The sequence below is a fragment of the Phocoena phocoena genome, chromosome 5, assembly GCF_963924675.1.
Source record: "Phocoena phocoena chromosome 5, mPhoPho1.1, whole genome shotgun sequence".
Classification (NCBI taxonomy): domain Eukaryota; kingdom Metazoa; phylum Chordata; class Mammalia; order Artiodactyla; family Phocoenidae; genus Phocoena; species Phocoena phocoena.
The window spans coordinates 101,770,459-101,785,275 of record NC_089223.1 but is presented as its reverse complement, the minus strand read 5'-3'; the positions used below and the strand labels follow the sequence as shown (position 1 = coordinate 101,785,275).

The window sequence follows — 14,817 nt, the reverse complement described above, 5'->3', positions numbered from 1 at the left end:
TCAGTCCAGGAGAGGAGGAGCTCCATAATCATTGTCAAATGAAAAAATAAATGAATGAATGCTTAAAGATCTTTTAAGACAAAAATGGGGAACTGGAAGATAGTTTCAATACTATGGAAAACTCAGTAAGAAAACATGTATTTGTTTGATATTTGGCTAGGAAGGTTAAAAAGTTATTTATTTATTTGCTATGGAAAAACTCAGATAAACTTTGTGAGGTCACCTTTTCTTGGTACCACTTCCTAACTGAACTGTGAAGGGGCTTCCACACTCCAGATGGAGGGCTGTGATGGGGGAATTACAGGCTGTGAGCTCCAGGGATGGGGACTGAGTCTTCATCTCTTTAATTCATCTCTAATGTTCAGTACAATGTCGACCGAGCAGGTATTTAGCAAATATCAATGATGACACACACTGCTAATTGCTTTCCGAGAACAATTCCTTTGCTTGCTAAGAAAACCCTGACTTTGGTTGGGGACTCAAAGTGCCGGGTCTCAGGTGATGACTCACGGTCTGTTGAAGCCTAGCACGGGTAGTTTGTTCCCTTTTCCCTGATACTGGAAACAGTTTGCAGTCTGCCTTGTAGCTAGGGTCGGCCACGTGGTTCCCTTCTGGCTAAGGAGACATAAGGTCCTTCTAAGAAGATTTTCCTCACTGGTGACAGGTGAGAGACACATCAAGAAAAGTCCCGCTGACATAGTCTCCCCCCATTTTTCTCCTGGAGTTTGAACTTGGTCATGATGCCTAAAGCTGTAACAGCCATCCTGTGACCATGAGGCTCCAAGGGCACAAAGCCACAGCCTTGAGAAGGTGGATCATTTGGATAAAAAGATTCTGGGTCCTCAGTTGTATCACTGAGCTTTTGCACCAGCCCTTGCCGGCTCCCTCTGAATTTCCTGTTATGTATGTCTTGAGTGCATAAACCACGAATAGTCAGGCTTTCCGTTATGCACAGCTGATAGCACCCTTAATCAATATATTTATTTAAAATTTCTTTTTAAAACAATTAATTAAAAATTTAATTGAAGTATAGTTGATTTACAGTGTTTCAGATATACAGCAAAATGATTCAGTTATACATACATACATACATATATATATATTTTCAGATTCTTTTCCATTATAGGTTATTATAAAATGTTGAATACAGTTCCTTGTGCTATACAGTAGGTCCTTGTTGTTTATCTATTTTATATATAGTAGTGTGTATCTGTTAAACCCCAATTCCCAATCTATCCCTCCCCCACCCCCTTTCCCCTTTGGTAATAAGTTTGTTTTCTATGTGGGTCTATTTCTGTTTTGTAAATAAGTTCATTTGTATCTTTTTTTTTAGATTCCACATATAAGTGATATCATATGATATTTGTCTTTCTCTGTCTGACTTATTTCACTTAGTATGATAATCTCTAGGTCCCTCCATGTTGCTACAAATGGCATAATTTCATTCTTTTTTATGGCTGAGTAATATTCCATTGTGTATATGTACCACATCTTCTTTATCCATTCATCTGTTGATGGATGTTTAGGTTGCTTCCATAAACTTTTTTTTATTTTGAAATCATTTCAAGCTTACAGAAGAGTAGTAAGACAAAGAACTTTCATTTACCCTTTACCCAGATGCACCAATTGTTCTTGACCATGTCTCTACTGCATATATGGCCTGATCTGATGTGATCTGTTATAGATCCTCTCCTGGAGCATGTGAAGTTTAGTTTAGGCATCTGGCTCCTTTTCCCTTAAACATTTCAGCAGGTATTCTCTAAGAACAAGGGAGGTCCAATGATCAAATTCAGGAAATTTAAGGTTGCTGCCATACAAATGTCTTAATTGTCAATAACTGTTGATTGTCAATGGTCTACTTGTCAATGATTGTCTAATGTAGTGTCCACATGAACATTTTGCCAACTGTCGCAATAACGTCTTTTAAAGGGTCTCCCCTGATCCCTGGCATGCTTCCACGGTCTTCTTTAATCTGGAACAGTCCCTTGGCCCTTCTTTGTCTGTTGTGACATTGATACTTCTGAAGAGTTCAGGTCAAGGTCCCCAATGTGGGTTTGTCTGATGTTTCCTCGGGGAGCAGGGATGCTACATAAAGATGCTGTGTCCTTGGTGCATCACATCGAGGGCCACTTGGTGTCTGTTTGTCCCACTCCTGGGGGTATTAACTTTGTTCGCCTCATTAAGGTTTCTCAACAGTGAACTTACCATTTTTTCTCTTTGTAATTAATAAATAATACGAGTGGAGGTGCTTTGAGACAATGCAAACATCCTGTTCCTCTCCAAACTTTTACTTAGTGATGATTCTTGTCTAAATCAATTATTACTATTATGGTTATAAGATATGATTTTATTTTCTTCTTTTTTAAATTTTTTATTGAAGTATAGTTGATTTACAATATTGTGTTAATTTCTGCTGTACAGTAAAGTGACTCAGTTATACACATATATACATTCTTTTTCATATTCTTTTCCATTATGGTTTATCCCAGGAGATTGAATTTGGTTTCCTGTGCTATAGAGCAGGATCTTGTTTATCCATTCTATGTGTAATAGTTTGCATCTACTAACCTCAAACTCCCAGTGCATCCCTCCCTCCCATCCACTCCCCCTTGGCAACCACAAGTCTGTTCTCTATGTCTGTGAGCCCAATTCTGTTTCGTAGATAAGTTCATTTGTACCATATTTTAGATTCCCCATATAAGTGATATCATATGATACTTGTCTTTCTTTGTCTGACTTACTTCACTTAGTATGATAATCTGTTGCATAGATGTTGCTGCAAATGACATTATTTTATTCTTTTTTTATGGCTGAGTAGTATTCCATTGTATATATATGTACCATATCTTCTTTATCCATTCAAAAGATGTGATTTTCTAATTCTCTTATTCCTTTGATGTTTATTTATTTTATTTTTTCTTAGCCAATGGCTTGTTTTTTAAAAAATTTTCTTTTCTTTCTTTATTTTTTAACATCTTCATTGGTGTATAATTGCTTTACAATAGTGTGTTAGTTTCTGCTTTATAACAAAGTGAATCAGCTATACATATACCTACATCCCCATATCTCCTCCCTCTTGTGTCTCCCTCCCACCCTCCCTATCCCTCCCCTCTAGGTGGTCACAAAGCACCAAGCTGATCTCCCTGTGCTACGTGGCTGCTTCCCACTAGCTATTTTACATTTAGTAGTGTATATATGTCCATGCCACTCTCTCACTTCGTCCCAGCTTACCCATCCCCCTCCCTGTGTCCTCAAGTCCATTCTCTATGTCTGTGTCTATTTTCCTGTCCTGCCCCTAGGTTCTTCAGAACCATTTTTTTTTTTTTTTAGATTCCATATATATGTGTTAGCATACAGTATTTGTTTTTCTCTTTCTGACTTCACTCTGTATGACAGACTCTACATCCATCCACCTCACTACAAATAACTCAGTTTCGTTTTTTTATGGCTGAGTAGTATTCCATTGTATACATGTGCCACATCTTCGTTGATGGACACTTAGGTTGCTTCCATGTCCTGGCTATTGTAAATAGAGCTGCAATGAACGTTGTGGTACATAACTCTTTTTGAATTATGGTTTTCTCAGACCATTACCCAGTAGTGGGATTGCTGGGTCATGTGGTGGTTCTATTTTTAGTTTTTAAAAGAACCTCCATACTGTTCTCCACTTTTCATGTTTATTAATTGTCATTCTACTGTAAGGAAGCCTCCTTCCCCTTCCCTCCCTCCCTCCCTCCCTCCCTTCCTTCCTTCCTTCCATCCTTCCTTCCTTCCTTCTTCCCTCTCTCCCCCTCTTCTTCCTTCCCTCCTTTTTATTCTTATCACTATGGATTCATGGATTTTCATTTTATTCAATAGGTTATAATCCATTATTATTATCAATTCTGATGCTCACATTGTCCCAGGTTTAGCAAGTGGGAGCCCCTTCAACTCGGTTGCTGTGCCCTTTTCACGTGTCTCCATCATTCTTTGAGCACTCTCTTGTTTTCTGGCACCACAAGATGTCCCAGGATTGTGTGGTACCTTCTCTGCCCAGCTCTGGCATCAGCCATTTCTCTGAGACACTCTGAGTCCTTTTGGTGAAGGCTGGTATTTATAAACCAAGATCTGGGTACCCTGTGGGTACTGAGCAACATTTAGTCTGAAGCCATGAGAAATGGAGCAACGCTTACTCACCTGTTTATTAGTCATGCTAACTAGTGTGACCTGGAGAAAGAAGCATATGTGTCACTCATGGAGAGTCTGATGCAGATTAGTGGATCCTGGGAGATTCCATCTTTGCAGCCCTGACGTCCCTGCACGAGGTCATTGCTGAAGAGAAGGCCGAGGAGTCATGCCCGTTCTTAAGATACTTCCAGCAAGGAAGTCTGCATCACTTTTGCTCGTGCTGCCATTTGCCAGAAGTCCAAGGGAGTCTGGGAAGCACAGGGAACACACAGTTAGTTGGTGCGCCCTTACCCCTTCTAACCACAGTACGTTCATTCATGCAACAAATGTCAACTCGGTTCCTCGTAGCCAAGCTGACTCCAAGAGGCTGAGATGACTTCACCTCAGGTGGTTTACAGCAGGGGGAGAAAGGTAAGTAAACAGTAAGTGAACAGACCATCACATGACAGTGGGCTTGAGCACTGTAGCAGGGGTAGGTGCTGTGCGCTGCGCTGACACTGAATGGTTACCTCCCTGGAGACTTGAGGAAGATCCATCTGGGTGGTCCATTGGCACTGTGTTTGAAACGTGAATGGGAGTTCGCTCCCACTCAGAAAAGGGTGGGGACATCTCAGGCAGAGGAGAGAGCCAGGGCAAGGGCAGAAGACCTGAAAGAACTAGGCATGCCGGGAGAAGAGGGAACAATTTGAGGTGGGTAGAAGGTGGGGTCTACTGGGAAAGGCTTGGGAGGCAAGGGATGAGGCTGATAACCAGGTGGGAAGGGCTGTGCTAAGAAGTTTGGAATTAACAGATTAACTTTTGTTAGTTGGGTGAATAATTAATAGTGTGGGTCACAAGGCATTGTGGGATGTGTTTAAGCTGATGAAAGACATCTCATCTGTGTTTTAGGAGGATCGTCTCGACGGTAGAGCACCAGATGGAGGGGAGAGAAGACATCAAGACACACGGACCTGTTGGGAGGCTCTGGCAACCACGTAGGCATGAAGCAATGAGGACCTGAACTGGGGGTAGCAGAGGGGACAGATAGAAGGGGTTGGCTGTGGGAGCCATTTGAGAACAATGAAACCATAGTGGTTTCCTTTATTGCAGACCGTGTGGTTGATATTATTTGCTCACAATTGTTCCTGGCCTCCTCACATTGCCGTGGCTTCCCTGTAGACAGGACGTCGTTCTTGCTTGCCCACTGACCTGCTTTGGTCCTGGGTGCATGAGTTGAGTTAACATATGCACCATCCAACCAGAAGCTCCAAGTATGTGCATAGCTGGGGCAACCCTCTTGGCTCCCACCCTGCATCCCGAGAAGGCAAGCCCCAGGGGTATCAGTGGCCTGGGAATGAGGAAGTGGAGGAGCAAACTGAACCTGACCCACATTTCGGGGCAAAGCTTCCCCAGCTGACCACAGACCATCAGCGACAAATAAAAGTTCATTATTTTAAGCCACTGAGATCCTGGGGCTGTTTGTTACACAGCATTATGGTAACAAAACCTGACTAATACAGGGGCTTACCATTTCCTAAGTACGGCATGTTGTTTATTGGTAATATCTCTGCATAGTAGGTATTGGTGTTACCATTTTAAAGATGAGGAAACTGAGGCTCAGAGAAGTTAAGTAACTTGCTCAAGGTCCCACAGCTAGTAAGTCAGAGAAGAGGGATTTGAACATGGAACTGTCTGACTTGCAAACCCCTCTTCCATCCTCTATCTACGTGAATATGCTAACTTCTGGGATAGCTATTTTTTCCTGCCAGAAATGGCTGCTTTCAGCTTCCTGTGTTTCTGAGTTGGGAGAGGGGTGGGGGCATGGGGACCAGCCTTTGGGTTTGAAGAGGCCTCCAGGTCACCATCAGTGGATGTGTGCTTGAGGGGGCTTCTCCAGCCTCAGGGATGGAGGCTGATGTTTCATCTCTACCCTTCTGCCTGGGCTCCACTGAGCCAAGCTGAGTACATTGACAGCCTGGGTGTATCCTATAGCCAAGGAACTAAGCCTGTCTTGGTGTAAAACAGAGTTGACTCTTGATATCATCAATGGTGCCGGTGGCGGCGGCAGCAGCAGCAGCAAAATCCTGGCTGTTGGCCCATGATTTAGCCGTTTGTCTCAGCAAGTGAATCCAACTTAAAATGTATCTTCAGAAAAAGAAGGATCAATGAGTTTAAATAGAGGACTATTTGCTATCCGGATTAGGAAAACCCCCTTTGTGCTAAAATGTTCTAAGTAAATCCTCTTAGTACGATTTTGCAGGAGCCAAAAGTGTGAGAGGATCACTTACTTGCTGTCATCCTCTGAGGGCAGGGCTCTGGCTGGGATAAAATAAGAGAAGGAATTTATCAGCTCCTTAGTTGGCTAGAGTCTGTGCAGACGTGGCTGGGTTCGGAGGCTGACCCAAGAGACTCCTTGGTTTTCGGTTGTTAACCAGCTCTTTTGAAGTATGTGGGAAAGAGCTTGGGTGAGAGAGGACAGCCACTGCTTACACAAAACCATCATCCCTACCAGGCAGACTGCTCCCTGTGAAGATGGAAGACACAAGGGCTGTAGCACCCTGGCAGCATATTAATTGACTTTGCTTGCCCAGGGTCTTATGGATAGAGAGAAAACTCTCAGTTTCCAAAAATGATGAGAAACCTGATATTTTGGATAACAGAGGAAAGAGTGTTGGAGTTCTGAAATCTGTCCTTTCACACACGAAGCTTCATGCCTCTGAGCCTTTGCACATGCTGTTCCCTCTGCAAGGAATGCCCTTCCAGTCCCAGGATGCTGGTGGACTCCGTTCAACCCTCCAGCTTGAGTGTCCTCTCTTCTGTGCTGCCCTTCCCCGTGCTGCCCACCCAAACGGGCAGTTCATTCCCCTGTTCTCAGGTCACCACTGAACTTGTTTATTCCCTGCTCTGGGCAGGGCTTTTGCAGTCGTAGGTGACAACTGAAACTCAACTCAGATACGTGTTAGCAAAAGGTTTTTGTAACTGCAAAGAGCAGGGTAGAGGCTCAAAGGTGTCATTCTCTCTCATGCATTCTCTCTTTTTCCTCTTCCTTTTCCCCTTCCCCTCCTTCTTCCTCCTCCACCACCTCCTCCTTCTTCGGGAATGAAAGCCCCAGGAGGACAGGAATGTATATTTGATTTTTCTTCTTCTTCTTCTTCTTTTTTTTTTTTTTTGGTACGCGGACCTCTCACTGTTGTGGCCTCTCCCGTTACGGAGCACAGGCTCCGGACGCGCAGGCTCAGCGGCCATGGCTCACGAGCCCAGCAGCTCCGCGGCATGTGGGATCTTCCCGGACCGGGGCACGAACCCGTGTCCCCTGCATCGGCAGATGGCCTCTCAACCACTGCGCCACCAGGGAAGCCCTTGATTCTTCTTGTATCCCCCAGCTTAGGGCAGAGCCTGGGACGTAGTTACATTTGAGCCTGGCTCAAACATCAGTTTTGTGTTAATTAGAAAAAGATGCCCCTTTCTCAATATAATTTACTGCCTTTTGCTGGAAGTTTTAAATAAACACTATACAAACCTATGGCTATGACTTGTATACCCCATACAGCCTCCCCTCCATCTCCCACATAGTAGGTCCTTAATAAATGCTTGCTGGATGAATGAATGGATGAAATTCAGGGAGTCAGAACTGTCTGAAAAAGCAATGCAAGACTGTGTGGTGAGCTTGTGTGTACCTTTGCTGACTGAATTGTCCATTAGTGTCAGAGTGTTGGGCACAGAGCCCCCCCTTTTATTATTCCTCCACCGACGAAGATTTGTCAAGCACCCACTCGTGTTGGTTTGGGGAATTCAGACACAAATAAGATGCAGTTTGTTTATTTAAGAAGTTCAGAGGCTAGAGGGTCAGATCGCCATGTAAATGAATGGTGACAGTATAGTGTCACGATTGCTGCCTTATGAGCCAACCCAGGGCTCCACTGGAGCTCAGGTTACTGACTCAGTCCAGAAGAGCCAGGAAGGCTTCCTGGAGGGGTGCAGTTTAAGTCAGATCTAAAAGGAGGGAAAGGTACTAACACTGGTAAGTGCTGCATACAACATATAAAGCCATGATCCGTGTGTTTCAGTCTCCAAGCAGTGTTATGTTCAAGAAGATAATTTCTTAACTCAAACTTTTCTTGCATTTCTTAAGTTCTGGGAAGGCAGCAGGTAATACTTCTCTAAAATTCCCTGTCCCTTCCTATCCACTTTCCTACAGACCCCGGTTCCCTCATCTCATTCACATCAAACTTCCCTGGGAAACCCCACCTTGAGCTTTCAATCCCTTTCCCACTTTTCTCCTTCTGCTCTTTATTATGAAGACAAACATAAGCTCTTCCTCTGGGACCATTCCTTCTTCCTCCAGCCTCTCAGGTCCAATAATGCATCCACTTTCTGACTCTCTTTCACAAAACTCAGGGCAGAAATATCCTTGGAGAGCAGCCCAGGGTAAGGAACTGCCCCGGTAAAGCCAGAGGAAAAAAGGAGGCTCAGAGTCACTCATACAGGAATGATTTTGGTATTATCACATTTATCTTTTAAACTACTATGATCGACCCATTTTGAAGATGAGAAAACTGAGGCTCAGAGAGATCAAATAACTTGCCCAAGATCCCACAGCTAGTAAATACCTGCTCCTGCCTGCCATGCTTTCCTTCTCTTATCTTCTCTTTTGCCTTCTTAACTGTGATTTCAACCCAAAGAGAGATTTCCCCAGGGAAGTCTTCTCTAGACATTTTGTCTTGGTCAAACCAACCTATTGTACACTTTCATAAGTCTGTGTACTTTTCCTTCATAGCACTTGTCACAGTTGTAATCGTACATTTCTCTGGGTGATTCTTGTATTAAAGCCTCTCTCCAACACTAGACTATAACCTTGTGGAGAGAAAGGGCAATATATATATATTTATATACCCTTGTATTCCCAGCAAACAAAAGAGCAACTGGGACATAATAGGTGCTCAATAAATATTTGCTGAATAAGTGAATAAGAAGCTGAAATTCAAACCCCTGTCTCTAAAACCCAAGTTCTTTGCTAACATCATGTGTTGGTGTTCCCCAGGAGGACAAAATGGGAGGGAGGTCATTTCAGGGTGAAGAATTACCATATGACTCATTAGGGAAATTACAATTTGTGTGTGTGTGTGTGTGTGTGTGTGTGTATGTGTGTTGATAGTGGTTTGAAGCCAGGCTGCATATAGAGGAGCAGCAGTAGAAGCTGGGGCACTGAGCAAGGGCACAATGATTAAAAGACTTAAAAGACCTCGCTTGCCTCAGGATCAAGGATCACAGGGAGCTACTGAGAGTTTTTCATCTGGGGAGAGGCGTGACCATAGTTAGATTTGAGAAAGTTCACTCTGCCTGCCCCTGAGTGGAGGGTGGACAGAACCTGGAGGCTAGGGTAGCGTCACTATAAAACAGCTTGGAGAAGGAAAAGTCCTGGACAGGGACATCAGTGGAGAGAGGGGTGGTCCAGCTCCTAGGAGATGGGGAGAGACAGGTGTATGTGTGACTCCCCCGTTTTAGGCATAGACACCTGGACAGGTGGTCTTGTCATCTCTGGCAGCATAAAGCACTGAAGGGGGAGATGGTTTGCGGTGGGAGAGGCTGCGTAGGGCTGAGCAGGCTGGGTCTGAGAAGTTGCTTCACTTGCAGCTGTTGGACCAGGGTACAGGGGGGGCTCAGGGCGAATGGGGCAGGTGGGTCAGAGTGCAGAGAGAGACTAGGGAGGAGTTGAGAGTCCAGCCCCCATTTCTAGACCCCAACCCAGGGTGGGTGTATAGGTCAGCGGGTCTCAGATAAGCCTGAGCAGCGTGCCGCCGCCTCCTCCATTTCTCGCCAGCTGCCTTCCACTGAGGTTAACACGGCATGAGAGACCCGGGGACTCACAAGCGCAGCTGTCAGCTGGGAGGGAGGGAAGATCCAGGAACACTGCCCTCCCTCTCCAGTGTCTCCCCACCGTTCTTTTTTAAGAATTTGGGCTTTGGGCCACCTATTCAAGCCTCAGATTCCTCATCTGTTAAGCATGAGATAGGAATCCATCCCTGTAAAGAGAAAGACTGAATGCACCCTGCAGGGAGAAGGCACCTGGCTGGGGCTCTTCCTCACCTGCTGGGTTCATCCAAAATTATTCCCCAAAGGAAAAGCCGTGTAAGGATTGGGGGTGGGGAATAGGCTTTCCCAAGAGGTCAGGTCAAGTCCCAATCTTAGGATGGATGTTCCGGGGGAGGCTGGGAGAAGATGTTCCCAGGAGACACCACCTCCTGGCTTCACTGAACCCTTACACCACCCGATGGAGAAGGAAGGAATCGTTTACCCCATTTTGTGGACGAGGAAACCAAGGCCCAAGGAAGTTAAGGAGGACTCTTAAGGTCACACAGCCAGTCCGGAGTGGGACTTAGGTCTATGAGAAATCCAAGGCCATCCTCTTGACCCTACAAACGCCCTTTCCCAGTCTAGAAGCCAGTGATTCTTCCCATTCCTACTCCACCCCCCTGTTCCCCAAAAGTGCCCAGGGCACCAGGGCTGGGCCAGGCACCTCTTCGGCTTCCCGGGGCGCTGGTCTGGGTCTTCAGAGGGCCGGGGTCTGGTACTAGAGCGCCTCTCAAACCTGCGGGTTTGCCCCCAAACTCCGGCGGACGCAGCTTGAAGAGTGAGGGCGCCAAGGCATAGGTGGGGCGGGTACGCAGGAGATTGGGGAGTGCGGTGGCGGGGGGCGGGTGCGGGAGCGCGGGCCCCGGGAGCAGCGAGGAACGGAGGAGGCCGCGCAGCAGCGCTAGCCCGGCGCCGGCCGCTCCCGGCCCCCTCCCCCTCGGTGGTGGCTCGCTCTTCGCTTATCCGGCTCCGAACCAGACGCAGCCGCCGTCGCCGGCTGGCGCACTGCCGGCTCCCGGGAACAGCCCCTCGGGCACCGGCCGCTTCCCGGCACCGGAGGGGCGCAACGCGGCCACAGACCCGGTGGCGGTCGAGGAGGCAAGAGGGGTGCCGGCGCGCCCCGGGGCCCCGGCGCAGCGCACGGTGAGCGCCCCCCGAAGCTCGGGGATCCCTTAGCCGCGGGTCCCGGGGTACCCCGGTGAACGCAGGGCAGAAGTTGGGACCGCGCGCAGCCAGCCTGTGCCGCCGAACCCGATATGCTGCCGCCGGGGCGAAACGGCACCGCCTACCGGGCGCGGTCCCGGCAGCAGCAGCTGGCGCAGGGGGGCGCCGTGGGGGCCTCGGAGGGGGCGACGCTGCTGGGGCCAGCGCAAGTGGTCACGGCCGGCCTCCTGACCCTGCTCATCGTCTGGACCCTGCTGGGCAATGTGCTGGTGTGCGCGTCCATCGTGCGCAGTCGCCACCTGCGCGCCAGGATGACCTACGTCTTCATTGTGTCTCTGGCTGTGTCTGACCTCTTCGTGGCGCTGCTGGTCATGCCCTGGAAGGCGGTCGCCGAGGTGGCCAGTTACTGGCCTTTTGGGGCCTTCTGCGACATCTGGGTGGCCTTCGACATCACGTGCTCCACCGCCTCCATCCTGAACCTGTGCATCATCAGCGTGGACCGCTACTGGGCCACCTCCAGGCCCTTCTGCTACGAGTGCAAGATGACGCAGCGTGTGGCCTTGGTCATGGTCGGCCTGGCGTGGACCTTGTCCATCCTCATCTCCTTCATCCCAGTCCAGCTCCACTGGCACAGGGACAAGATGGACTCCTGGGGTGGGGTGGACCCACCATCTAACCTGGTCAACGGGACGCCCTGGGAGGAAGCCGGGGAGCCAGACTTGAGGGCGGAAAACTGTGACTCCAGCCTGAACCGAACTTACGCAGTCTCCTCCTCACTCATCAGCTTCTACATCCCGGTGGCCATCATGATCGTGACCTACACGCGCATCTACCGCATCGCCCAGGTGCAAATCCGCAGGATTACCTCCCTGGAGAGGGCCGCGGAGCACGCGCAGAGCTGCCGGAGCCGTGAGGCCTGTGCGCCCGACACCGGCCTGCGGGCATCCATCAAGAAGGAGACCAAGGTCCTCAAGACCCTATCCGTGATCATGGGGGTCTTCGTGTGCTGCTGGCTGCCCTTCTTCATCCTTAACTGCATGGTCCCTTTCTGCAGCGGACACCCCGAGGGCTTCCCCTGCGTCAGCGAGACCACCTTTGAAGTCTTCATCTGGTTTGGCTGGGCCAACTCCTCCCTCAACCCCATCATCTACGCCTTCAATGCTGACTTCCGGAAGGTGTTTGCCCAGCTGCTGGGGTGCAGCCACCTCTGCTCCCGCACTCAGGTGGAGACAGTGAACATCAGCAATGAGCTCATCTCCTGCAACCAGGACACCGCCTTCCACAAGGAGATCGCAGCTGCCTACATCCATATGATCCCCAACGCGGTGACCCGGGGTGATGCGGAGGTGGACAAAGGAGGAAGAGGAGAGCCCTTTCAGTCGCACGTCCCAGATCTCTCAGACGTCCCCAGATGGTGACTCTGCTGCCCAGCCTGTCTGGCTGCTGGACTGTGAGGGGGAGATTTCATTAGGCAAAATAACGCCTTTCACCCCAAATGGATTCCATTTAACTGCCTAAGAACCGCTCTTTGTGGATCTATATAACCACGTAGACATTAGCCAGAATGCAGAATACGCACTGGACACACACATACATCTCCACTGCTGCTCAGTTTATCATGCCTTCTGTGTCGGTGTAGTAGTCCATGTGCTTAGAAACCTCACCAGACTGATTTGTTGAGGAAAGGTTCGGGAGAAGCAGTTGGAAAAAACTCAGTCAGATATACCCTAGCCTAGCAGAGATGGCTCAACGGTTCTGTTAGAGAAGATAAGATGGTGATTGATTCTAAAAAAAAAAAAAAAAAAAAGTAGTATTTTTCTTTAAAAAATATACTCTCCCCTCCCCCACCCCCTTTTTTTCTTTTTCTTTTTTTTTGCGGTACGCGGGCCTCTCACTGTTGTGGCCTCTCCCGTTGCGGAGCACAGGCTCCGGATGCGCAGGCTCAGCGGCCATGGCTCACGGGCCCAGCCGCTCCGCGGCATGTGGGATCTTCCCGGACCGGGGCACGAACCCGTGTCCCCTGAATCGGCAGGCGGACTCTCAACCACTGCACCACCAGGGAAGCCCTCCCCTCCCCCTTTTAAATGAATAGATTGTTCAGTGACTTATTTGTGTTTGGGCTGATTTTTAAGCAGTAAGGTTCGATGTGTGTGTAGCGCTGATGGAAGTGTGTGTGGCTTTCCTGTATCTTGCTTCCTGTGGCCTGTGTTTCTGCAGTTTCTCCTTGCTGTGTGTCTTTGCTACAGCTGAGGCATTCTTCCTGATTTGTTCTGGTATCGAATAGACACAAATTATGTATTCTATGGGGTGATTATCGTTGCTTTGCCAGATTGGTTTTCAGGATGGCTCCTAGAGAAGCCATGAGAGCATCCTTAAAAGCAGGAAAGATTTTGGCTGGGTCTGGAAGCACCCATTTATCTTCTTTACAGTCAGTTTGGCCTTAAAGGTATACACAGGGGCAAGAGAACTTGAAGAGTTTCTGATATCTCAGAATTTAAAAAACTAGATACACACATCTTGAGTCTGTGCTGAAAGCTGGCTTCATGCCACAACACCAAATATGGACTTCTCAAACCTGGAATTCCATTTTTTTTTTTTTCTCATTTGGAATCTTCTTTTTCTAATTACATGACATAAAACAATTCTCCTGGTTCCTAGACAGATGCTATCAGTTCATTGAAAAGATCATATAAAATAATCACCTGGTCCTTCTCGACCTCAAATCTATAATGTTTTAAAGTTACATGGCTTTTGATCTACCGTGTTTTCTGAAGGGCTTTGAAATGTGTGAGTTGATATGCTTTCAAAAAACAAAGCCAATTTTTAAATAGGCATTTTCATTTGTAGACAATAGGAAGTGAGGGAATGCATTTTAACTAAAATGTAGGAGCCAAAATAAGCTCAAAATGGATTAAAGACCTAAATGTAAGGCCAGAAACTATCAAACTCTTAGAGGAAAACATATGCAGAACACTCTATGACATAAATCACAGCAAGATCCTTTCTGACCCACCTCCTAGAGTAATGGAAATAAAAACAAAAATAAACAAATGGGACCTAATGAAACTTCAAAGCTTTTGCACAGCAAAGGAAACCATAATCAAGACCAAAAGACAACCCTCAGAATGGGAGAAAACATTTGCAAATGAAGCAACTGACATAGGATTAATCTCCAAAATTTACAAGCAGCTCATGCAGCTCAATAACAAAAAAACAAACAACCCAATCCAAAAATGGGCAGAAGACCTAAATAGACATTTCTCCAAAGAAGATATACAGAATGCCAACAAACACGTGAAAGAATGCTCAACATCATTAATCATTAGAGAAATGCAAATCAAAACTACAATGAGATATCATCTCACACCAGTCAGAATGGCCATCATCAAAAAATCTAGAAACAATAAATGCTGGAGAGGGTGTGGAGAAAAGGGAACACTCTTGCACTGCTGGTGGGAATGTGAATTGGTACAGCCACTATGGAGAACAGTATGGAGGTTCCTTAAAAAACTACAAATAGAATTACCATATGACCCAGCAATCCCACTACTGGGCATATACCCTGAGAAAACCAAAATTCAAAAAGAGTCATGTACCAAAATGTTCATTGCAGCTCTATTTACAATAGCCCGGAGATGGAAAGAACCTAAGCGC

General features: G+C 47.1%; 1 protein-coding gene across 1 annotated transcript; it reads left to right on the top strand.

The window, feature by feature from the left end:
- The first annotated feature begins 11,255 nt into the window (after positions 1-11,255).
- DRD5 (dopamine receptor D5) lies at positions 11,256-12,681 on the top strand. Its single transcript, XM_065877262.1, is given in 2 exon segments — positions 11,256-12,515; positions 12,517-12,681. Coding segments are annotated over 2 exon segments (1,425 nt in total).
- The last annotated feature ends 2,136 nt before the right edge of the window (positions 12,682-14,817 follow it).